Source organism: Camelus dromedarius, chromosome 31 (genome assembly GCF_036321535.1).
Source record: "Camelus dromedarius isolate mCamDro1 chromosome 31, mCamDro1.pat, whole genome shotgun sequence".
NCBI lineage: Eukaryota > Metazoa > Chordata > Mammalia > Artiodactyla > Camelidae > Camelus > Camelus dromedarius.
The window spans coordinates 24934432-24959277 of NC_087466.1; the positions used below are offsets into that span (position 1 = coordinate 24934432).

The window sequence follows — 24846 nt, forward strand, 5'->3', positions numbered from 1 at the left end:
ATGTACATGCGGTCTAGTGACTATAAAATGACTAAACTTAAAATGTGAAACTCATTGGATATATCTGACATATTTTCATGCACTTAACTATAAACATAACTGTGTATGGGTTGTTAAAAAATGCCTTCCTAACCTCTCTTCCCAAAAAACAGATTAAAACAATTACCAGAAAATAGTGAATGTTTTTTCTCTCTGGGAATCTATAAATGTGAGACTGTTTCCATCCTTATTGTGAAGGCTGATTTTCAAAGCCATCTTACCGATGGCTTTCACGAGTCCTAACAAATGCAAAAGTGGCATATTGTCAAGCAACTTTGATGGTTCCTATTATATACATGAAAATACGACTAACATGGCTGTAAACTACAATGGAAAAACCTATGAATCTATTTTTATAATTTGTGCATCCAACAGAATGTAGAACATTTATTATTCCCATGTAATTTTAATTGTTAGTAATATTCATGATGAAATATTTTAATTCCTTACACATTATAGTCCACTATTGATCTTTAATTATTTTATATATAACATGTAATTTACTTACTTATATATGTATACATGTCTTAAAGAACAATATATATTTATATGTAAGACACACACACTAAGTGAAATATTTAAATGAGTTAAGAAAAACTATGGAAAAAACAGCTCTCAAAATAGAATCAAACCTTTAGCTCATACTTTATACTAACATTTTTATTGAAGAATTTCTCATGTGTTTTTATGATATTTATGCTTATTTCTATTCAAGCAACATGATTTGTAAACCTTCTTCAGAAGAGCAACCTCTCAAATTAACATCATACACTGCACTGAGACTAGGATACAAGCTGTCCTCTGTCAGAAGTTGAGTTATTTCACTTTTTCTTATTGAGTTGTAAGAATTCTTTATGTATTCTGGATACAAGTTCCTTATCAGATGTATGATTTGCAAATATATTCTATTCTGTGGGTCTTTTCACTTTCTTATGTCTTTTGAAGAACAAAAGGTTTAAATTTTGATGAAGTTCAATTTGTTTACTTTTGTTGTTGTTGCTGTGTTGCTTCTGGTGTCGTATCTAAAAGTCCCTTGCCAAATCCTTTGGGACGTGGAGAGTTACTATCTTTTGCTCTAAGAGTTTTATAGTTTTATCTCGAACGCCCCTGCCATTATAGCTTTGTTGCCTGTTAACTTCATCTTGATTTTTAAAACAGAAAAGTAATTTTGGATCAATACTTATTTATATTGACCTACATATTTGTTTCAATTTCTTTCTCAAAATTGCTTCTTGAACACTGTTCCTTCTTTGAGATTCAATTACCTGCGTACTGAAGCACATGCTTTGGTGTCCTTTGTTGGGTATTTGAGGTAATGAACTCTGTTTTAATCATTTTGTCTAAGAAGCTTATTCACCCTTATTATTTATAGATACTTATTGAAATATATGTGCAGAAAAGTGCACATGGGGTACAGATCATGAATTTCCACAAACTGAACACACCTGTGTAAGCAGCACCCAGAATAAGAAAACAAGACATCACCAGCCCCTCCACAGCCCCTGCACCCCTCGCCAGACCCTGACTTCTCTTCCAGGGGTAATCACTTTCCTGAATGGGTGAGTTTGGCCTGTTTTTAAACTTTATATAAGTGGAATTATGCTTATGTACTCTTTTCGGCATGGTCTCTTTTCTCAACATCATGTCTATTCAATTCATCCATATTGTTACATGTCATCTTAGTTGTAGTTGTGAATTTTTGACCGTTTTTAAAATCCATTTAGCTGTTGGTGGATATCTGGGTCACGGCAAGTTTTGGCTACTATTCTCAGAGCTGCTACAAACATTTTTTGTTTCGGTATTTTGGTAAATATATGTGCACTTCTCATCTTTGGAAAAACATATGTCAGATTTTACTAGGTACTGCCAAGTCGTGTTCCAAACTGGCGGCACTAATTTACTCTCCTCTCAAAAGGAGGACACGAGGTAGAGAAAGATGAGGAAAGGGATGGCTGTGTTTTTCACTAGAAACCCTTATCTGTCTAATCTGATCTAAACAACAAAGAAGTTTATTTCTTTTCTCACACAGAAGTCTGCAGGCAGGCTGGTGTGCTGGCCCCATGAAATCACTGGACACTCCTTCTATATTTCAATTCCACCTCCCAGTGTGTGGCTTTTATCTCATGGTCAACTTATTGTCCAAGGTGGCTCCTTGAGTGTAGACATTATCTCAAAAGTGTAGAAAGAAGAGGAGGACAGACAGGTTTTCCTACCAGCTGAGTTGGTCTTTAGACAGTTTTTACTGGGAAATTCATTTTTATTAATTTATGAGATACACATGCACATATACTATTAACCCTGTCTATCTTGTATGTGAGATACACATTTTATACTTAATCACTTGCTTTTTAACTTGTTAATTCAGAAATTAGTAGTGTTTATAGTAAAATCTCTTAGCATTTTGTTTTTGCTTTTTGTGTTGTTCTTAGGCCTCTCCACTGAAGATTATAAAAATATTCATCTATATTTTTTTCCAAGTGGCTTTATATGCTAATACTTAGTGTTATTTTAAACTTGAAATCCATTTGAAATCAATTTGTTGTTATACACGAAAAGGTACTCAAATAGTTTCCTACTGGTTTAACAATTTGGACTAATGTCATGGATCAACAAAGGTTTTCATTTCCCACTTTCAACATATGAAAAACTCACATAAGTGTTTCATTTGTCTGCATGTGTTTTCTAGAGATGCTTACACTGTGCTGATTCTTGCAGTTTTGTAATACGTATCGTTGTCTCTTTTAGTAGGTTCTTCCTAATTGTTCAGAAGCGAGCAACTACAGTGGGTGGAAGTGGGAATAGACATGAAATTAAAGATGATGTGGGGGAGGGAAACAGCTCAGTGGTAGAGCGCATGCTTAGCATGCATGAGGTCCTGGGTTTAATCCTTGGTACCTCCACTGGAAAAAGAAAAAGATTATTAGAAATGAAACAAGGACAGGATTTGGTTCCAGACTATACATCAGGAAATGAGGGTCAGGGAAAGGACTGAAATTCCTAGAATGGGAGACTGGAGGAATGTTGTTTCCAGTGACAAAATTAAGACAGAAGGATCTGCAGCTTGGGGAAGGGTGTTATGGTGAGGCAGGGACCATGTATTTCAGAATTATATTTTAAAAATTAAAAATAGAATTACCACACGAGCTTGTAATTCCAGTTCGGGGTATACACCCACAATAATTAAAGGCAAGGTCTCGAAGAGACAGTGGTCCACCCATGTTCACAACAGCATCATTCACAAAGCTGAAATGTGGGAACAGCCCAAGTGCCCATCAGTGGATGAATGGATAAGCAAAATGCGATGTACATATAGAGCAGAATATTCTTCAGCCTTAAAGGGAATTCTGCAATATGCTATGATATGGCTGAACGTTGAGGACGTGCTGGCCAGTGAAACAAGCCAACTGCAGAAGAACAAATACTTACGATTCCACTTGTATGAGGTTCCTAGTGTGGTCAGATCCACAAACAGGAAGTGGAAAGGTGGTAAGCAGAGGCTGGTGGAGGGGGCTTTGGGAAGTTATTGTTTACTGGGTGGAGAACTTCAGTTTGTAAGATGAAAAGAGCTGCTGGGATGGATGGTGGTGATGGCTGCACGTTATAAATATATTTAACACCACTGAAGTAGTCAGGATGGTACATTTTATATGTATGTTAGTACAGGTTTTAAAAATGAAAAAAAAAAAGGAGGCCTACGTGCTACTTATTTTTCACTTTGGTCTTCTGAAGAAGTAGCTCAGAGAGGTATAATACCTACTTTAGTCAAAACTTCTGACTGCAAGAGACAGAATGCAACTAAAGCAGAAAAGAAAACTGGGGCACAAACAGAATTCAAGAGTGTAGACACCTCAGGGAAAAATGGCCCAGACCACAAAGGCCATCACTGGGACTCTTCCCTACATTCATTGCTCGGCCGCTGTCTGCTTCACTCTAAGTCTTGGGATCTGCCTTCACCCCCAACTGAAGCTAAGGCTTTCCCTCCAAGGAGGAGGATGAGCAAGAGCAGCCCCCCCCCTCCAGTTTTCACACTCAAAGACAGCATCCTTGCATCTGTGCAGCATCCATTTACACAGTCTTGGCAAATACATTCCTTGAGCCACACGCCCCCACACCTGGGCAGTTGCTGTGGCCAGACAGCTGCACTGGCAGTAAGGAGGGTGGGCCAGGATTCCAGCCCCCAGAACAGGAAAAATGGGCTGGACAGACACCATTAACACCACTACAACCCCATTTTAATTTTATAAATTGGGAAATTGGAGTTAAAGAAAATTTAACTTGTCAAAAATGACATGACAGTAAAATGGCTAGCAACGCCAATGAGAGACGCCTTTCGTGACCCTGACATTTTCAGACCCTCCGTCTTTCCGGCTGTCATGGGTGTCAAGTGGCAGTAAGGACTCCGAGATACTTGAAATCAGCTGTTTTAAACAGGGACGAATACAGCCTAATTAACAGTAGCTTAAGAAAGAGCGCTTCATTTCTAGGGAGTTGGAGGGGTTCAGACCCAACCCTGCCACCTGATAGCTGTGGGACCTTGGTAAACCAAAGGAGCTTAAAGTGAGCGAGGAGCTAGGCGCTAAATGAGGAGACAGTAAAAGAGACCTGGAAAGCGCGAGGCACAGAGCTCACCTAGCCCAAGCACTGCGGTACCAGTCCCGGAGTCAGTGACCGCTCACTCCTTCCAGCGGAGAACCTCTCATCTCGGTTTTTCCTGAAAATTGTGCTCTCGGTACAGCTATGAGTATCCTACTCTTAGACCTCAGAGGATCAGGGGAGTCCCCAGATTCTTTTGTGAAAAAAACAGGCTGTTTTCCTGCACAGACCCCAGGCCCCAGCCAGGTGAGCTAAGGGCTGGACAGAGCATTAACGCTCAGTACTGCCAACACCTGCCTTTCCTCCATGTTAGGTGTATCTGGATTATGATGGGCTGGCACCTGCCCAGAGTTTGGATTTCATTTGTGATCCTCATTGGAACTGAAGCTAGTTTATCATTCCCAATGATCACACACATATTAATCAAACTGCTTACTCAGTACACATCTGGGCACAGAGATTTTTCCTTTTAAACACAGCCCAGAGGGAAGTGTCAGCCAAAAGGCTCAACCTAACGCAGCTCCCCAGGTGCCCCTGGTCTCCAGATGCCCCTTCAAAATGCAGACTGAATCACTTCTCGGCCTTTTGGCTAAGGTCAAGTGTAGTATATGTTCTAATCAGATTGATATCTGCCACGTCCTCTATCTGAACACAGTATTAAATGGATTTCTGGAGCAGGGAGTTGGAATAGGAGCTTGCTCTGTCCACTCCGTGCACTGACCTGGTACTGCAGTACCTCCAGGAGCAATGCCCCAAAAGGAAAACAAAAGCAGACTGAAACGCAAATCCAGCTGGAAGAGAAAGCCCCACAGGATAGCTGCATACAATTACTCCCCTCAGATGAGGCTGGTGTGGCAGTGGGAGAGAAGGACGGGATAAGAGGAGATAAAGAAGGCTGAAATTCTTGAGAGAGCTCTGGTAACTGATGGAAGGGTGCTATCTACGCCCTCTGGGCCTCGGTGATGGTCTGTTTCAGCCCAATTTATTATGCTTCATGAAGTTATAAGTGAAGCACCTCTGTTTTAATCTTAGAAAAGCTCATTTTCATCTTGGCCTGCCGTCTGTGGTGGGAACTGCTGTGGAGCCTTTGAAGACGTTCTCAGGAGTGATTCTAACTCCTGAAATGGGAAATCTTGTCTCGAGTTACAGACTACGTGAATTATACAGAATAAGAAACTGAAGAATCTGGAACGAGAATATTTAATTGCACAGCACAAAGCTTTAAAATGAGAGTACAGGAAAGTACAGTACATCAGCCCTTTCTTCACTCAGTAACTGCTTTTCTTTTTCCCGTCCTTACACATTTAACATAAATAACAATGCTTTCTTGTGGGGTGTTTGCCTAACCCAGAGGTAGCATAAGACTTCATAAATGTTCTGGTCTCTACTTCTGAAGAACAACTGCCAGAACACTTGCACATGTGGCAGGCGGTAACAGCCTCCAGAGCCATTTACATTTGCAGCAAAACAAAACACACAAAGAGAAAATATATCCAGTGTGGGAAATCTTGACTGATGTCAGACTATGCTCCAGGAGCCCCATGCACCAGGAACCGATACTCAGAATTTTGTTAAACATTCATCATTCAACATGTTACAGAAAACAAACGGTACGCTCAAATTATTCGCTCAAGAACATTTAGTAAAGGGACTCCTTGCAGAGTTGTGTTCAGAATTAAGAAAACTAACCAGGGATGGTGAAGCCCCTGAAGCAGTCACCACCTTTCAGTCTGATGGGCAGGGAGAGGGAATGTGGTCAGACGGGAGCTGCAGCCCAGCTGCTCAGGACACAGGCACTGTCAGAAACGTGGTAGAGGGAGGAGGGACCCGCACTCCGACCTCTCTCTCTCCCCACTCTCTCCCGTGTGCTCATGGCTTACCAGCACCTCCCACATTCAAACCTAAGCAGAAACCCAAGGAAGCAGTCTGGAGAGGACAGCCTCTGGGTGCAGAGCAGAGAAAGGAGACGTGGATTCGTGGAGAATGCTTGGCACACATACGGAACCACAGTGCAGACAATTCCCATCCTGTATCTGCTGCTACAGATACAGGTCATCCTGAGCCCCAGGGAAACAGGCTTCTGACTCAGATGACGCAGTCTATGCAACTATTTTTAGAGTCGTACTTAAGCGCTACTGTTCCCGTACACTTTACTTCTAAATAGACCATAACCCCTGATGTGTTGTCATTCCTTTGGCTTTAAGCGGTCCATTACCTGTTTAAAAGATTTTCAAATGAGAAAAAAAAATGTCATAGTCACCCACAGAGTCACCATTTCCACTCAGCAGACTCTTCCTACTGCCCCCAAACTCCCTTCAGTGTGTCCTGAAGGCAGGTCTACAGATGAGGAGCTCTCTCTTGATTTTGCTTTTTCTGAAGAAGTCTTTTTGGTCCTCTCTTTTGAAAGACAGTTTTGACAGGCAACTGAACTCCAGGTTCCAGGTTCCCTTCCGTAAGTTAATGATGTCACTCCGCCATCTTCTAATTTACAGTTTCCGACCAGACATCAGTTGTCATTCTTGTGTCTTTTCTTCTCCAGGCATCTTCCAGTTGTTTGAACACTGGGTTTCATCAGTTTGACTACCATGTCCGTTGGCTTGATTTTCTTTATGTTTCTACTGTGTTGGGTTCTCTGAGCTTCCTGACTATGTCGAGCTACACTTTTCATGGTATTGGGTATTTTTCAGTCATTATTTGTTCACGTCCTTTTTTCTGTGTCTCCCTCCTCCCCTTCTGTGACATACATCCCCACTCCGTGAGGATTACACCACTGTAATGACTTCCGTTCTCTCCCCTCCTTCCCAATCTTTTTCTGTGTGTACCACTTGGATAGTTTTTATTCTTATTCTGCAAATTCATTGATCCCCCCCCCCTTTTCTATGTCTAATCTTTTCTAAATTCCATCCATATTTTTTTTTTTTAATTTTCAGATGTTGTTTTCGTCCTGAGAAGTTCCATTAGGGCTTAAAAAACATATCTTCCACTTCTAGTTTCATCAAATTCATGCTTCCCTCTACTTTATATTTACAGTAGCTAATTGAACATCCTAGTCTACTAATTCCAACCACTTCAGTCTTTCTATCTATTGACTGGTTTTCCTCCTGGTTATGAGTCATTTGTTCCTGCTTCTTGGAATGCCAGGTAAGTTTCTGGAGGCAAGACCCTATGGGCCCAGGTTGGCTTTCAATCTAGGGTTAATGACTTTCACTACCAAGACGGTACTCTTCTGGGAACCCTCCCTGGTGCCCACATGTTAGAAGTTGTCTCCACCAGCCTGGTGGGCACAGGAAGTGTCCCCAGCCCTGCACTGAGCTCAAGGACTCACTCAGCTGACTGCTCCTCCTGGCTGTTTCCTTTCACACACACATGCAAGTCAACACCAAAGCCAAAGGTTCAGGGTAAGGTGCCCCCTGGAGACTTCTGTAGCCCCCAGCGCTCCCGCCAGGGAAGCTCCCTCCTACCCAGTATTTTCCCCTGCAAATTCCAGCTACTGTGGCTCCTCCAATGAGGGCCACTCGCCCCTCTCTCTTCGGTTCAGCAGGACAGGTTTCTGCCCTGCCCTGCCCTGCCCTTCCCTGCCCTGCCACTGGCTGCTTCCACAATGGAGCAGGCTGGGCGGCCGTAGGGCTCTCCCTACTTGGTCCACTGCTGCCAGGGGTCATGGGCCTGTGCCTGTCACACAGCTAAAAACCGCCACTTCATATATGGTACAGTTTCTGGATGTTTAAGGCGGGAGAGTCTACCTGTCCCTTGGTACACCACCACGGCAGGAAGCAGAAGTCTTCACGCTTAACACACAGCTACCACTTAAAAATGACTACTTTCTTACAATAATTTATATACAATGAACACTTCTTTATAGGATTATTTCAATGGGATAACACTTACCAAGTTCTCCCAACTATTAGGACCCCTCCTCTGCACGAGAGCTCTAACACGGAATACTGTTTCCCTCGTGTGTGCTCTCTCGTTACCCTTTCCTGATGAAATCCTTCACTTGCTTGTTAGGACAGCAGCATTCTCCTCCTGTCTCAGTTTCCTAAATATTTAATCGCTGTCACTTTTGACGGAAAGGTCTGTACTATCACAACACCGACCAGACTTCCACACCGAGGGACCATCACGATACATAACAAGCTGTGTTTTCTGGGAGAAGCCTTTCCTATGTTGTTCACTTGAAAGAAAAAAAGTTCTTTTTCTGAATTCTGCATTGACAGGGCTCCTCTCCGGCTCGCGGCCTCGGAGGTGACACCGCCTGACCTCCGACGGCCGACTCTGCGTCCTCTGCTCTCACACTGTTTCTAGATCACATGATTCCTCTGGTGCATCATGAGCTGTGCCTTCCTGTGGAAGGTGGTCCCACATTCACCGCATCCATAGTACTTGTCTCCTGTGTGGATTCTCTGATGCCTCATGAGGTGCGACTTCCTAGTGAAAGACTTCCCACATTCACTGCACTCGTAGGGTCTCTCTCCCGTGTGAACCCTCTGATGTATTACAAGCTGTGCCTTCTCAAAGAAGGCCTTCGCACAGTCACTGCATCCATAGCTTTTCTCTCCCGTGTGATTTCTCTGATGCTTAACGAGCTGTACTTTCTGAACAAAGGCTTTCCCGCACTCACCGCATTCGTAGGGTTTCTCCCCTGTATGAATTCTCTGGTGCCTAAGAAGCTGCGGCTTCCACGCAAAAGCCTTCCGACATTCACTGCACTCGAAGGGTTTCTCTCCCGTGTGGGTTCTCTGGTGATGAATGAGACTTGACTTCTCACTGAAGGTTTTCCCACATTCCCTGCACTCGTAAGGTTTCTCACCGGTGTGTGTCCTCTGATGTGATATCAGGCTGGACTTCTGGGTGAAGGCTTTCCCACACGCGCTGCATTCATAAGGTTTCTCTCCAGTGTGAGTTCTCTGATGTGTCAGGAGCTGTGACTTCCCAAAGAAGGTTTTTCCACATTCAACACATCCATAGGGTTTTTCTCCTAAATGGATTTTTTGATGTCTCATCAGTTCTGACTTCTTAAAGAAGGCCTCTTCACAACTGCCACACTGATAGTTCTTCTCTCCTGTATGAGTTACCTGGTGTTTGATGAGCTGTGGTTTCCTGATGAAGGCTTCCCCACATTCGCTGCACTCGTAGGGCTTCTCTCCTGTGTGAATCCTCTGATGCCTAATGAGGAGTGAGTTCCTGCTGAAGGCTTTCTTACACTCGCTACATGCATACGGTTTCTTCCCCGTGTGAATTCTCTGATGAGTAATGAGCTGTGACTTCCAAAAGAAGGCTTTTCCACAGTCACTGCATTTATAGGGTTTCTCTCCCGTGTGCGTTCTCTGATGTGTAATGAGCTTCAACTTCTGGGAGAAGGCTTTCCCACAGTCGCTGCAGCCAAAGGGCTTCTCTATTGTGTGGGTCCTCTGATGCCTTTTGAGCTGTGACTTCCTGCTGAAGGCTTTCCCACAGTCACCACATCCGTAGGGCTTCTCTCCTGTGTGGGTCCTCTGATGTAAAATGAGCAGCGACTTCCTACTGAAAGCTTTTGGACATTCCCCACAGCCATATGGCTTTTCCCCTGAATGAGTCCTCTCATGAATGGTGAGTAGTGACTTCTGGGAGAAGGCCTTCCCGCAGTCACCGCAGCCATAGGGCTTCTCTCCCGTGTGAGTCCTCTGATGGGCAACAAGCTGTGACTTCCTGCTGAAAATCCGGCCACACGCCAGGCATGAATAGACCCCTGCGCGTGGCGCACGGTCTGCACGGAGCCCTGGCTCTCTGATGCTGACTCGTCCACACTTACTGTAATCAGAGTATTTTATACCACCATAGGTTCTGTCAGCTTTGATACAGAATAATAATCTCTTATGAAGCTCATCAAGTTTCTTTCTTCCACAGTTATTTTTTGGAATAAGAAAATCAAAAGGATGTTTCAAACTTTTTTCACCCATGCCACATTTATGGGATCTCATTCCTAAATGAACAAAGTTAATGCTTGAATGAAACATTTTCCCCAGAACGTCATATCTGTGGCCTCTCTCCATACTTTTCAGCTTGTCCTGAGTATCTTGGTGCCACATTGTGAAGGTATTATCTAGTCCGACTTCTTCTAAAAAGGAAAAAAAATGAACCATACTGTGTAAATTTCCCCAATGATCATGCCTATCGAATAAATCTGAAATGGAGCCTAAGATCCCAGTCCAAAAAAAAAAAAAAAAAACTCCCAATACAATGTCTACTTATTAGCCATTGAAAATTTTAATAGAAATGAAAACAGATTTTGAAATTACCAATGTTTATGAACACAGACTTTTAAATACGGGAAGAGGACGTCTACTCCAGTGATCATGATGAGTTAAGAGAGAGGAATAATTTCTAACCACACGCTGCAGTGATTACTCACTCCACAGTGACCTACTGACCACTGATTATGTGCCCAGACGCTGTCAGCAGCAGGTCAAGGGAGAAGGCAGGTCAGCGCCCTCACCAGAGACGACTGAGAGTCACAAGTACACAGAAGAGCAAGATTAGCACACACTGCTGAACGTTATAGAGGAGGAAACACTGAGTACGACGCACAGTGAGTGCACGATATCAACTTCATATCCGAAAGATGAGGTACTCTCTTAGTTTTCTGTACTACTGGCACATTTAAAAAACATTCTCACTAAGGTCATCACCCGAATCACTGACATCAGTAATGTCATCATCATGAGAGCTGATTTTTGGAATTATCCAAGAGTTCTCCAGAGCTCAGCTTTTATTTTATTTAGGCTTTTTGACATTTTAATCAAATCTATCATCTAGATATTGAATCTGTATATAACGGAAATTATTCCAAACCACAAGTATTCTTTGCATAACATTAGGGCAGGTTTTTTTTTTAAACTAGTAAGTACAACTATTTGTGATCCCCACAATATGACCATTTGTTGAGTATTTTAAAGTGATCTTTTAATGGTTTGTTTCCTTTATGATACTCTTTACTAGGAATTGTGGAGGTAAGATTCCTAGGAAGTACTCTGCAAGATAAAAGATGTGGCAAGATCTCAAATGTAAGGCAATTACTTATTTTCAGCGGGGTAATTTTGGGGGGAGAGAAAGCCTCATCTATCTCTTACACATATCAGAATTATGAGGACTAGAGCAGCTGACACGGAGAATGAAAGGATTCAATGTTTTGAGCATACGTGAGTGGTGATGATAATATTATTCACTGAGATTTTAGAGACTGAAGAGAGAAGTTTAGAGGTTAAAAGCAAGAGTCGTATGTGAACATATTAAGTGTGAGATCCATTGGAAGAGTTTACAGAAAACTGTTTCATAAAATGCGAGTAAAAAATTTCTTAATTTTTGTATCAAAAAATGGTATCACTTATATGTGGAATTAAAAAAAAAAGGACACAATGCCCTGGAAGCTCGACTGTCATTCTCTATCCACAGACTCACCGTCTACTCTCTGTGGCTCTGAAACAGAAATCTGACAAATTGGAGAGAGAGAAGAAAAATAATCACAGAAACTCAAAGATAATCGGTATCACCTAAAACAGGAAATAAGTTATGAATCCTTCAAGAGGAAGAAACAAGCCTACCTCTGCAGGTTGGACTGGGGCGGGAGAGAAGGAAAAGCCAACGGGGGGAGGGGGGAGCTAGGAAGGGAAGCCCTGTCCAAGGGGGAGGTCCCGAGTGACTGAGCCACCGTGCGCACAAGAGGCGGCACCTGTCGCCATCCGCCCCACCAGAGGGGACGCACCGCGACGTGGAGACCAGGACAGAGAGCGCGTCAGAGGGCAGGAGGCGCTCCTGCCACTCATCCTGAGTCAACGCTGCAGACACAGGAACTTTAAACACAGCCTATGAGTGACATTTCCAAAGGCCACCTATCACCAGAGACCCGAGACTTCACTTCACTGCATGCCCTGCACCTGATTATTTCTCACCTGAAAAGCCCTGACTTAGGGTTTCTTCATCTGCTACCCATGGCTTTTCTCGCTCCAGCCTGAAAATCGCATCAGGTTTGAAAATCTGATAACCTGTCAATTGGAAACACAGAGAATCCCAATTGCTTGGGCAGAGGGACTCAAATATAGAGGGTTTTTCACTACAGACGCTGTAAAACAAAAGTAAGCAAATGAAAATCTTTCCATTGGATACAGAAATCAAAGAATCTTTGACATTTGAAACTTAAATCTAAAATCAGTAATATCTAGGGGGGAGGGCACAGCTCAGTGGAAGAGCACGTGCTCAACATGCATGAGGTCCTGGGTTTAACCCCCAGTACCTCTGTTAAAAAAAAATGTAAATAAATTCTAAAAAGAAACCTAATTACTCCCCACCCAAAGAAAACAAAAATAAAATAAAATAAAATAAAATAAAATAAAATAAAATAAAATAAAATAAAATAAAATAAAATCAGTAATATCTAGGGGGGAGGGCACAGCTCAGTGGAAGAGCACATGCTTAGCATGCATGAGGTCCTGGGTTCAACCCCTAGTACCTCAGTTAAAAAATAAATAAATAACCTAATTACCCCCCCAAAGGAAAACAAAAATAAAATAAAATAAAATCAGTAATATCTTAGGGGCCCCATGGTTATTGCATTGCACATATTTCGTAAGGCTGTTCTTACCCAGGAACATTAGATTGCTGTAGTTTTCCAGCGTCACCTCTCTGTACAAGTTCTTTTGAGTCGGATTAAGTAGCTGCCACTCCTCCAACGTGAAATCCACTGCCACATCCTCAAACGATATCTGCAAAAGCATCTCTGTTCAGTCTGAAGTAATTAATTCTCTGTCGAATGCAGGCTTTCCTCCCTACAGTGGTAGGCAGCCTCCAAGGTGGACCCCATGATCTCCAGCTCCTGGAATTCATGCTTTTGTCTAATCCTCCTCTCCTGAACATGGGCTGGACTAACCGACTTGCTTCCACTGACTGGAAGAGGGCAGAAGTGATGGGTCTCACTTCCACGATTAGTTTATAAAAGAATGTGACTTCCATCTTGGGAACCCTCTCCTGCTCTCTGAGGGGATCCAGCTGCCACGTGGTGAGGTAGCCCTGTGGACAGGGACCTGAAACCTGCCAACACCCATGAGAGCGAGCCTGGAGGAGGTCAACTCCCCACCGCACCTTGAGATGTGACCCTTCTCAGCATCTTGATTATAAGAGACCCTCAACCAGAACCAAATGGGTAAGCAGCTGGCAGACTCCTGACTCACAGAAACTGAGATAAATGTCTGTTTCCAGCCACTGAGGTCTGGGGTAGTGCCCTGGGCAGGAAGGCCTGCAGCAAAAAACTGCCCTGGGGGCCCCATTAACCTCACTGCCTGACTGAAGTATGTTCTGCGTGGGGCGCCCTGGCTCTGTTGATTCTTGGTTTCTGGGAGGACCGACCACGTGCCCTAGGGGACTGCACTTCTGGTGTATAGACCCCAGCTGCAGGATCCTCACTGTCTCAGCCCTGGTGGGCGTCTAGGCCAGCTTCCAGCTGCCAGCCAAACCTGTGCTGCGTCAGAAAGATTCACGTGGCAACGTGAGAAGCCTCCTGATGCACTGGGACACGCTTCCCGATTCGGAAACTGCTGAGACCACATTCAGTCTGGGAAGCGGCCTATCATCTGCTCGGGAGGTCTTCCTCAGGGCCCCGTCTGCTGCTGCCCTGGATTAATTCCTCAGCCCTTGGCTCAGCGCCTCAAAGCCTGACCCATTCAGGCCCACCATGAGGTAGCCTTTCTCTCACTCAGGTCCTGACAAATCAAGGCGGTGGCACTGAGGAATCTGACTGTTTAGAACCTATGCGTGACTCTTCAGGTCCGACCACAGGCAGTTACAAAGGCATGACCTGGCAGGCTTCACGGGGGAGGCTGCCCTCCCCACAAAGACTGGGACGCAGCCTATGGGCCACAGACTCCAAGGGGCTGCAGTCATGCTCCTGTGCATCCTGTCTTTACCTGAGGCCCCTGGCAGGGGCCCTTCTTGGGTGCCTCCCTAAGACCTCCTTCTGCGGGGAGGCGGGCCTGAAGACATGTTACCCACTCCGACTCAGCCCCCGTTCCCTTTCTCCTGACCTGAGTTCATAAAGCTGCCGGGTACTTCTGTTAGGGCTCCCTGAGCAGGGAGCTGACCCCTGCATCTGCACTGGCCCCCGATCCCTGCCCAGTTCCCAAGGGGACAACGCGGGGGGAGAGTCGCCGAAAGTCAGGAGAGGCAGATGCCCTCGTGTCCAGCAACAGAAGCAAAAACACTTCCACCTAAAACCTATCAAAATTCCAACTAGGAGAGTATTTATAGGGGCGAAGGTTTTGTGATGACAAATTCTGCCAGATGATTTAGGTTTCTTCCCTAAAACCAGAGTGTCATCTACAAAAATAGCAATCAAAACGCCTTTGCTACACTACTCAGCCATAAAAAAAGAGTAAAATAATGCCATTTGCAGCAGCATGGATGGACCTGGAGGTCATCATTCTCAGTGAAGCCAGAAAGAGAAAGAAAAATACCCTATGATATTGCTTATATGTGGAATCTTAAAAAAAAAAAAAAAAAAAAAAAGGACACAAATGAACTTATCTACAAAACAGAAACAGACTCACAGACATAAAGAATAAACTTACGGTTACCAGGAGGTAAAGGAGGTGGGAAGGGATAAATTGGGAATTTGAAAATTGTACCTCTTGGGCAGTGATGGAAATGTTAGCTGCCTTGATTGTGGTGGTGGTTTCGTGGGTGTGCACATCTATCAAAATTCATCAAATTGTACATCTGAAATGTGTGCAGTTTACTGTACAGGAACCAGACCACAATAAAGGTGTTAAAAACAAACAAAAAATTGTCTTCTTCGTCAGGAAATGTGCGCTTTTACTGAGTAAAGGGTCTGCTTTTAGAGAGAGGAAACCACGCAGCTATTCCTGGGATACCTGATGAAAGCTCGCAGCTCAACGCTTAACAAGGACGGACGGACCTCATTTCCTATACGGCCATGTCCCACCTTCAAGACGTCTGTACGGCTCTGTGATCCACTCAGTGCTTCTTCTGACATCTCCCTTCCCAAGTCTGTATTTCCTCTGTTTATAATTTAAGTGTGTTTAGATCTTTCCTGTGGGTTGTAGCGATCCCTGCAAGCCTCCTCACATCCACAGAAAACACTGGTGGAGGATAAACAAATAACTCACCTGTGACTTCATCATCTTCCGCTGTTCTTGAGAAATAAGCTCTGTGACTTCTCTCTGTCCCAGTGCTCTGGACAAAGGCCTCTGGTCAAAGGCCTTAGCTCTGAGAGTGCACCCCAAGTCCCGAGGCCTCTTCTTTCTTATCTCATGTGAGTCATCTTGTTCCTGAAAGCCATGGCCTGAAGGTGCAGTGGGAACTTCATTTTAGATGATGAAATTGATTTGGGGACCGCAAGCTTGGTTCTCTCTTATGGGAACTCAGGTGGGTTGTTTGCTAGTGGTTAAGACACAGGATGGAATATGAACTACTGGCACGTGTCAGCTGACCCGGACAGCGGCCAGGCCAGACCGGTACCACAAGCTGAGCTCTGCAGCCCTGGCTCCCACCTGGGAATGCCAGATGGGAGCCACCTGCCTTAGTGGTTCAACCAAAGACCCTGGGGCAGCCCCACTGCCTCTAATCGCTCTGCAGAGACGTCAACAAAGTCTGGAGATACAGTTTTGGCTCCTTCATTCTGTGGCACCATTTCCCAGGGCACTCACATGAAATGCACATGCTACAGAGTAAAACGCAACTCACTTCCAGACAGGACAGTGAACAGTAAACGGCTTTTATATCAAGAGGGTGAAGCAGCCTGGGGTGCTGGCCCTCTACTTCAGAATCAGCCCTGGAGCAGAAGGAAAGCACAGATCAGAGGAACTAAAAGAAATGACAAAACAAGAGGACAGACCGCAGGGGGAGATGGAGGTCGAAGCGAAGCTGCTGCTCATGTGTGAGTTTACGCCGGGTTACTGCCCTGAGCAGTGAGAAGAGGGACCTAAGGAAATCTTTGATGTTCTTTCTTTCTCGGCTCACATTGGGGCAAATACTGCCTCCCTTCCCATCAGAAATCAGCTGAACAGCCCAGGCCACAGGTTTCCAAGGGGTGACAGAAAGCAGATCGAAATCCCTGCTGAGTTTAGGAATCGGGGAAAAGGGAAGGGCTCCCGGCTGCCTGTGGGCACTCACGTCCCTCTGGACCACAGGAAATGGCTCCACAATCTACTTCTTTCCAAGGGTCACTGATCCCTGACCGGAGCAGCTGCTCAGAGAGGTGGTGGGATCTGGGGCCAGCCAGTCGTTCTGTAAGGTCCACACTGTTGGCCCTGGGGCCCCTTCCCTCTCCTCTTTGCTTCTAAGGCCTGGCCTCAGCCCTTCCCGAATGGAAATTACCAGAGTAGCAGAGTAGGTAACACCTCTAGGGGGATAAAAGCTCTGAGGCCTGTAGGACAAATACAAATTAAGGAGAAAAAGACTCTCCAGGCCCTGACTCAAAGACCACTTACTGCAGAAAACCCGTAATTACAAATTCTTTCCCGGCCCCTTTGAGATGGATGTAAATCTTAAATCTCATCCAGTTTAACAACTCAAGAATGTCTTTCTTAAGGACCTGGGAGCTGTCTCACTGAAATCATCCAGGAAGACACCTCCGTGTCTCCCAGTCTCTGGGAGGACAGGAGCCTAATCGGCCTGACCCTGGCACCTGGCTCCAAGTTGTAAAATCACCTCCCGTCATAAAGACATGAGAAGTATACTTTTCCTTTGGATAAAGGCAACTACCTAACACAGACAGCCACCCCAACTACCAGGTAAGTTTAGGATGAACTATGTGTGACAAATTATCACCTATCTTCTTTTTTTTTTTTTTTTTCCTTTTCGGGGAGAGGTAATTAGGTTTATTATTTATTTATTTTTAACGGAGGCACTGGGAATTGAACCCAGGACCTTGTGCATACTAAGCAGGTGCCCTACCACTGAACTCTACCCTCCCCCTAAATTAACACTTACCTTGAGAACGTGTGTATAATGGCTTGCATGTGCCTGGTACGGAAAAGGGTGCGATCTCTTCCTGTCTCCTGCAATCTCTCTGGCCGACTGCCTGAGGTGGGCATCACATTCTGGTTTAACTTTTATTCAATATTGAAACTATTCTTTCTCCTCTACTTCTGTGGAGTAGTTCTCTGGATTGGCAGATTTGGGTTTAAATTATTCCCCCCCACAAGCCAAATAATCAAATAAATGAATACAACCACTATTTTAAAACCTTTTTAAAAGATCACAAACTGTATAACAGAGATCATTCTAGGCCGGATTATCGGAACAGGAGTTAAGCATTGTAATAAAAAACACTATGTCTTGATGCACATAAATACTTACACTTTAAATTTCTTCACTGCTCAGGAACCAGGTCACTTACATCAGCCAGATATGGGATGAGAGCCAAGGACCTCCCAGGCACGGGTTGCACAGAGATGTTACTTCCTTCATAAGAAGACACCTGAAAGGAAATAACCAAAAAAACATGGTATCCAGTAAACCTGGAGACATGAGGGACAAATTCTACCTGCCAACTGAGATTTGTCTAGTGCTTGTGGTCCACACCTGTCGTCTGGGAGTGGCTGCTAAGCGCCCCCCAATCTCCCCAGCTCTCAGCTTGGTCTCCACGGGCCAACAGGCTGCAAGGAAGACCAAAGGTGGCGGATGGTCACTGGGCACCTTTCTAGGAAGTAAGTTGAGGAAAGAGAGGATGTAATCCCTACCAGATTTAAAGCAGTTGTTCTGTCAAAGAACGGGGTGGGGGCGGAGGTGCCTTCAGCATCCCCCTGGAATAGAGAGATGGATAGACCACGTGACCAGCTCCTGGCATGGTCTTGAGGGCCTTAAATGTCACCCTCTTGGGAAACTCAGGCCAGGGACAGGAGGCAGGTCCCAAGGTTAACAAGGGGATGAGCATCTTGCGGAGCCGCCAAGACCACAGTCAGTCTGGAAAGGCAGACTGGATTTTTGAATTGGGACCTGAAACAGTGGTGGAAGGCAGAGCAAGGGCATCCAGGGCAGGAAGAACTCCTGTGAGTCGAGGGGGAAGCGTAACATGGCTTTGCCCACGTGTGGCGTGCCAAAGACATACAGGTCAGACCCCCGAAGGACACGGGACTCTACAGTCCCAAGGTAAAGAGTGAAGCGCTTGAGAACAGATCGCTCAAGAAAAATGCCCTGGGAGAGCAGAGAGCAACATCCAGAGGAAAAGCGCCTCTTCCCGAGATGCTCAGGGAGTTCCTCCCGGCTGCTGGGCGCAGGTCAGGGACCCACTGGTCTAGGAAGTCGAGTAAAAAACAGACCCCAGAGTTACTGCTTGCTAAACCTGGGGTCCCTGAGATGAAGGCCCACCTGCCACGGAAGGTTCTGTTTCATTTGGACCCCTCTGGGATTGATGCTTAGGTCCTTGGCAGCTGTCTCCTCTGGAAAAGGGGACTCGCCAACCCTACAAACATCCAGAACAGTCACCCTGGTTCCTCCTCCAGGATCCCAACATGCTCTCGCACTCCGCTGTCATGTCCACCTCAGATCTTTCACGTGCACTCACACACGCAGGCTCACGCGCTGGTACCCACGTGCACACACACTCAGCTTCACTTACAGGCCAGGAAAACAGTCATTTGCTGAATGCCTCTTACTACCTGGCCGTGTTCTGGGCATGGGAGAGAAACCACTGAAGACAGACAGGGTCTCTTCCCCTGAAGAACTATATCCTGGGACGGGAAACAGACATACAAGTAAACTTCAGATGGTGAGAGCGCTCAGAAGCGGGTGGATGCAGGACACTCCTTCAAGATGGCCTCTGGGAGATGACTTTTAGCTGAGCCCTGAATAGGAGGAGGAGCCCACCTTGGGAGGCTGCAGAAGACCTCAAGGAACCTCAGACACAAAGGGCTGGAGGTGGTTCAGGGATGGAGGAGGTTGATGGGGTTTACCCAGCCTGGGGGAGGATTTAGGGTCTCCGAGAACTTTTAACAAGGAAATACTCAAGTAAAAGGAGCCATCGCTGACCAACACAGTCACATTCTGGGTGAGAGGGGCCAGAGAACACAGGACAACATGGTTATTTAACAGAAGTCACAACAAGAGTCTGGCCTGAGCCAACACTCATGCAGATCCACCCACACCCCAAAGCACCGCCCTCACAGGGCCCGTGATCCCCAACACACAAAGCCCCTCAAATACGGGTTCCAAAGATGGCCTCAGTCACACAAACTGACTGGGAAGTCTCCAGCCCCCAGATCACCGAACACACTGGCCCCGCACAAGTCTCCAGACCACACAACCCCTGAGCCCCGTAAACCCATGCCCACCATTCAGGACGTCTGGGCTGTCAATTACACAGACTGTGGGTCCACAGTGACTCCTCTAGCAAAGCTTTCAACTGCCAGCCCCCAGTGACAAAACCGACCCGTACAAGTACATGGATTAATGGACCCCAAAGGCTCTCCACAGCCCCACCCCTGGTCGCATACCCACAGAATCCTTCACTCCTGGTCACACCAGGGTTTCCCTCACTCGGCCCTGCACACTGTCCACAGTCATTCCTACAGACCCCTTGACTGATTACAACTGCGTAGCCCCTTACCTCTTGATTCCCGCAGGCTCCTAAACACTGATGCCAAGAAACCCCATCACTGGCTCCTCCAAACCCCACTCAGTAATCTCCACGGTCTATTCACTGACTAGGAGCTGAGTCAGTGAAACCCCAAATGCTGAGTCCCAAAGGACCCCTGCAGAACTCCAATCACTCTCTCTACAGGACCCACTCACTCGCCTTTACAGGTGTCCAATAACGGCTCTCAGAGACCCCCTCCTCAGGCTTGCTATCTCCTACCACCCACCACCTAAACTGGCCCCTCACTAAACCCCAAGGGGTCCCCAGTCCTCATCACACAGGGCTGCCAGCCATTCACCTCAAGGATACCCACTCTCTAATCCACTCCATGCTCACACCACTCAATGACACCCCCACAGGTCATCACCCAGTGAGGGCCTCCAGCTCTGCACCAACACCCACACCCCTAGCCCTGCAAATGACACTCATTACCACCCCCATTTTCCACTCACTCCCAAGCCCCCAACAGGCCACCTGTCAACTTGGGTCCAGACTCCTTACGGACACACAGGCTCCAATGTGATACCTCCATTACAAGACCCCCAAACCTGGGCCTAGACAACTCTCCTTCACAGGCCACCCCAGTCATTCCCCTCCACCGAAAAAGCTACCATTGAACTGTCCAGTAAAAAACAAAGCAGACTTAGCAAAGAAGTAGTTTACTCCAAAGATTTATTATTGGGGTGGGGGAGAACACTGCAGCCATAAGAGGGCAAACATCTCTGCAAGGTGTAGGGAAGCTGGGTCAAAGGGCAGGGTGACCAGACAGATCAGAGAATATTTTACCAGAGGCCGGCCAGTTCTCAGGAGGGGCTATAAGCTGAGGGTGGACCAAAGTTTAGGGAACTGGGAGGAGAGGAGCTTAACCAAAGTTTGGTTAATGAGCATTTTGATCGGTAGGGACAAACAGTTCAGCTAACCATGCATGAGACAAGGGATGAGAGTTTGACGGGACGGTGTCATATTTACCTGTGATCCTGTCATAGGTAAACAAGGGAGTCACGTAGGGGCGGGGCCTTTCCAGCAAGCTGTTTCCTAGAACACAAGAGAGTAGATTTCTTATCCTCCCTCAGGGATCAAGCCAAACCCAAACTGTCAGAACCACCGGGTTTTCCTGCCAATGAAATCCTTGGTCTGACCAATCTGAGCCCTCTAAATGCCCCCCAAGCAGACCCCCCGCCCTCGGGGCCTTATCATTCATCCCCACAAGCCCAGTCACCAACCCCAAGGGACCCAAATCACTACTCACAGTTACTCCTATAAACCCTCAACCTATATTCCCAGCGCTCACTCTCACCCCAGGGCTTCCCCACTCAGTTCAGCGGGCAGCTCCCTCACTCCCAATGCCTGCTGCCTGGACCCCTGAGCTACCGCCCGGAAAATCTAAGGAGTCCCCCCAAAAGCCCCTCCCAGAGGCCCCCATAACCCAGTTAATTCCCCCCACTGGCTTCACAACCACTCACCTCTCCCAAAGCCCAAATTACTGATTTTCATAGACATTTATCTTGACATCAAGTGTCTCCAAATTAATTAGCTCCACAGTATCCCTTCACACCCATCACACTCACACAGTATCCCCTCCTCACCCATCACCACGGGAGGCCCTGCCACCGACCCCCAAAACCTCCCTCCTGACTCCCACGTTCATTGCCAATCACACGCATCCCTACAGGCGCCCCTGCCCCCTAGGCACGGCCCCCCACGACCCCGCTCCCTCCTGTCGCCCCATGGCGCCCCCCCCGCGGCCCCCTCCCCCACAGCCTCACCCCCGCCCCCGACCTGGACCGGGATCGGCGCCTGCGCGGCAGGGCCGTCCTTCCGCACCTTGCCCGCACCCGCCCCGGAGCTGGTTCGTTCCCACGCTGGCGTCGCGGTCGGCCGGTCCGCGCGGGGGTCACTGTGGGCCCCCGTCGGACGCAGAGGCCACCCCCGGCCCGCAGCCTCGAGTCCCGCTCCCCACCCCACACACGCTTACCCCTCAGGCCACAGCGCGAAGGAGGACAAGGCCAGGCCGCGGAAGTGTACGCGAAGAACTACATTTCCCAGAGTCCTACTCGCTTTAAAACTATATTTCCCAGAGGGCTCTGCGGCGTGCCTCCCAGGCTTGATAGGTTTGCGGTGTGCGCTGTGCGCTGTGCGGTTGCAAAGCCCTCTGCGAGGACTTCGGGGCGCCAGGTGGGGTGTAGCCTGCCCTGCCCGCTCAAAGTATGTTCACCTTTCCGTTTTTGATCGCAGAGCAAAGTAATTTATAAATTCAAAGTGAGTAATGTAGGTAAGTGTTAGTGCCTCCAGTCTAACACTAAGTACATCCATCCAAAAAGAATGAAAATAAATGAATTGAGGGATTGAGGGAGAAATTAAATGTAATTAGGTAAAGAGAGGAAGTTAATGGATATAAAAATATAAACTGAGGAATTAAACGAGAAAAAACTGACTTGAATCCATTTTTTAAATAAAATATGAAATCATACCATAGGTTTTTATTAAAAAGCAGAGAAACAGCACAATTGGCAATGAAAAAAGAGAATTGGCCGTAAAATACAAATTTAAATATTTGTGAAAGAATATTTTGCTCAATTTTATGTATTAATTCTATGCAGTATGTTAATAAAATTTCAATCTAATGAAGTACATGATTTAAAGGGATAATTGAGTAATTGACTTGGGAAAATAGTATCTTTTGAGACCTACAGCGATTGTTAACAATGTTTTTAGCTACAAGCTCATATGTTTTAATTGGTGAATCCTCATTGTCAAAGAATATAATCCTTAACAAACAATTGCCAGAAAAATCTAGGCAGACTCTTTTTCTTTTTTTTAAATGGAGGTACCAAGGACTGAACGCAGGACCTCATGCATGCTAAACATGTGCTCTACCACTAACCTATACCCACCCCCTTAGACAGAACACTTTTCTTAACATTAAGGTCGCAAAATAGTTATACCATAACCAGACAAAGGTAAATTTAAAAAAACTCTAAAGCTGTCTCAGTTATGATATTTATGTGAAAATTCTGAAAAAAAAAAGTGGAATCAAGCAATACATCTGAAAGTATATACCATAACCAAATAAAAGTCATTGCAAGGCTTTATAAACTAACATAATTCACTGTATCAATAGATTAAGGGGAAAACACGCATCATCATCTCATTAAATACTGAAAAAAATCATTAAATAAATTCAACCTAGAGTGTCTGTTTTTAAAAAATCCCACATACAGAAGCGTTGAGAAACTACTGCTTCACCATGTAAAAATAAATGTCTCTGTTAAGTGGATAACAGTATAAGAAGTGTTACCATTAGAAATCATAAAACAATCACCAATATTGTTTGCTTAAATTGAGACTATTTTAAAAATACACAAAAGTATAGAGAATGATATCATAAAGAGTCAAATGATCACATATTCATATTTGGTGATATTTGATTCAGAGCCTTCTTTTTAACTGTTTTATGTCTTTTTTTTTCCTGAGGGGGAGATGTAGTTTGTTTGTTTATTTATTTATTTATTAATGGAGGATCTGGGGATTGAACTCAGACCTTATGCATGCTAAGCACACACTCTACTACTGAGCTATACCCTCCCCCCATCTACTTTATATATAGTAGTTTATCTGCTAATCCCAAACTCCTAATTTATCCCTCCTCCCACCCTTTCTCTTTGGTAACCATAAGTTTGTTTTTTATCTCTGTTTCTGTTTTGTAAATAAATTCATTTTTAACTTTTTTTTAGATTCTACATGTGAGTGACATGATGTGATATTTGTCTTTGATTTATTTCACCTAGTATGATCATCCCTAGGTCCTGGTGCTAATTGATTGTGATAAATCAATCGATCATCTAAGTTGGATCAACTACTTAGTGCCTTTTTAAATGGCACAGAAGGTTTTGTTTTTTAAGTAGGCAATTTAATTAATACCCCTATAACTGATTCTTCAAACTCTTCAGAATGGGCATAGGACCTGTTCTCTTGGCTTAATTTAGTTAAAGCTGACTCTTGGCTTAGAAGTCTCTGATGTGTAATGAAGTCTTCACAGTGTCTGAAAGGTTTATCACACGTTATATTTCACAGGGTCTTTCTTCAGTATGAATTCTCTGATGTTTAACAAGGCTTGAGCAATAACTAAAACTCTTCGCACATTACTTATAGTTAGGACCTTTTATCTAGTATAAGTATGCTGATATTCAATAAGGAGTAAGTAACATTTAAAGACTACCACATTCATTGTATTTATTTATTTATTTATGTACTTATTGAAGTATAGTCAGTTACAATGTGTCAATTTCTGGGGTACAGCTTGTCCCAGTCTCTCTCTCTCTCTCTCACACACACACACACACACACATTTTCATTCATTGCATTCAGAGAGACTTTCTGCACTATAAATTATAGGATGTTGAGTAACGTTTGCTCTGTACATGAGGGAATTATCTTCAAAGAGTTTGATTCCAGCATGTGTTTTCTGGTGTTGGGCTAGAGTTGTGTTAGAGCTAAGATATTTTTCACCCTTAGATGTTTGTAAAGTTTCTCTCCAGTAAGAATTCTCAGATATAGGTGAAGGTTTATATGCTGGCTGAAAGAAGAGA

At 45.2% G+C, this 24846-nt stretch overlaps 1 protein-coding gene and 1 non-coding gene across 9 annotated transcripts; one reads left to right on the forward strand and one right to left on the reverse strand.

Moving 5' to 3' along the window:
* Positions 1-5201: 5201 nt before the first annotated feature.
* Positions 5202-5390, forward strand: LOC116150069 (U2 spliceosomal RNA). Its single transcript, XR_004133746.1, has one exon. It is a non-coding gene; the product is annotated as a U2 spliceosomal RNA (small nuclear RNA).
* Positions 5391-5816: 426 nt separating this feature from the next.
* Positions 5817-22295, reverse strand: ZNF605 (zinc finger protein 605). 8 transcript variants are annotated; one of them, XM_064481379.1, is made up of 9 exons: positions 22233-22295; positions 21227-21292; positions 17980-18100; positions 17611-17783; positions 16363-16450; positions 15786-15961; positions 13250-13370; positions 12561-12653; positions 5817-10729 (listed from the first exon to the last, which is right to left on the reverse strand). In XM_064481379.1, the coding sequence occupies exons 6-9, from the start codon at positions 15798-15800 to the stop codon at positions 8934-8936; spliced, it is 2025 nt and encodes a 674-aa protein (XP_064337449.1). In that variant the 5' UTR covers positions 15801-15961; positions 16363-16450; positions 17611-17783; positions 17980-18100; positions 21227-21292; positions 22233-22295; the 3' UTR covers positions 5817-8933. The 8 variants fall into 8 exon arrangements, with proteins under 8 accessions (XP_064337449.1, XP_064337451.1, XP_064337447.1 ...); XM_064481381.1 differs by lacking the exon at positions 16363-16450; XM_064481377.1 differs by having other exon boundaries at positions 16363-17783.
* Between the last annotated feature and the right edge of the window lie 2551 nt (positions 22296-24846).

Coding starts and splice junctions, on each gene's coding strand:
- ZNF605 (XM_031442428.2), bottom strand. Junction 12,654..13,249: donor CAGCAATCTAATGTTCCTGG/GTAAGAACAGCC, acceptor TCCAATTGACAG/GTTATCAGATTTTCAAACCT. Junction 10,730..12,560: donor CCTAAGTCAGGGCTTTTCAG/GTGAGAAATAAT, acceptor TTTCCTTTTTAG/AAGAAGTCGGACTAGATAAT.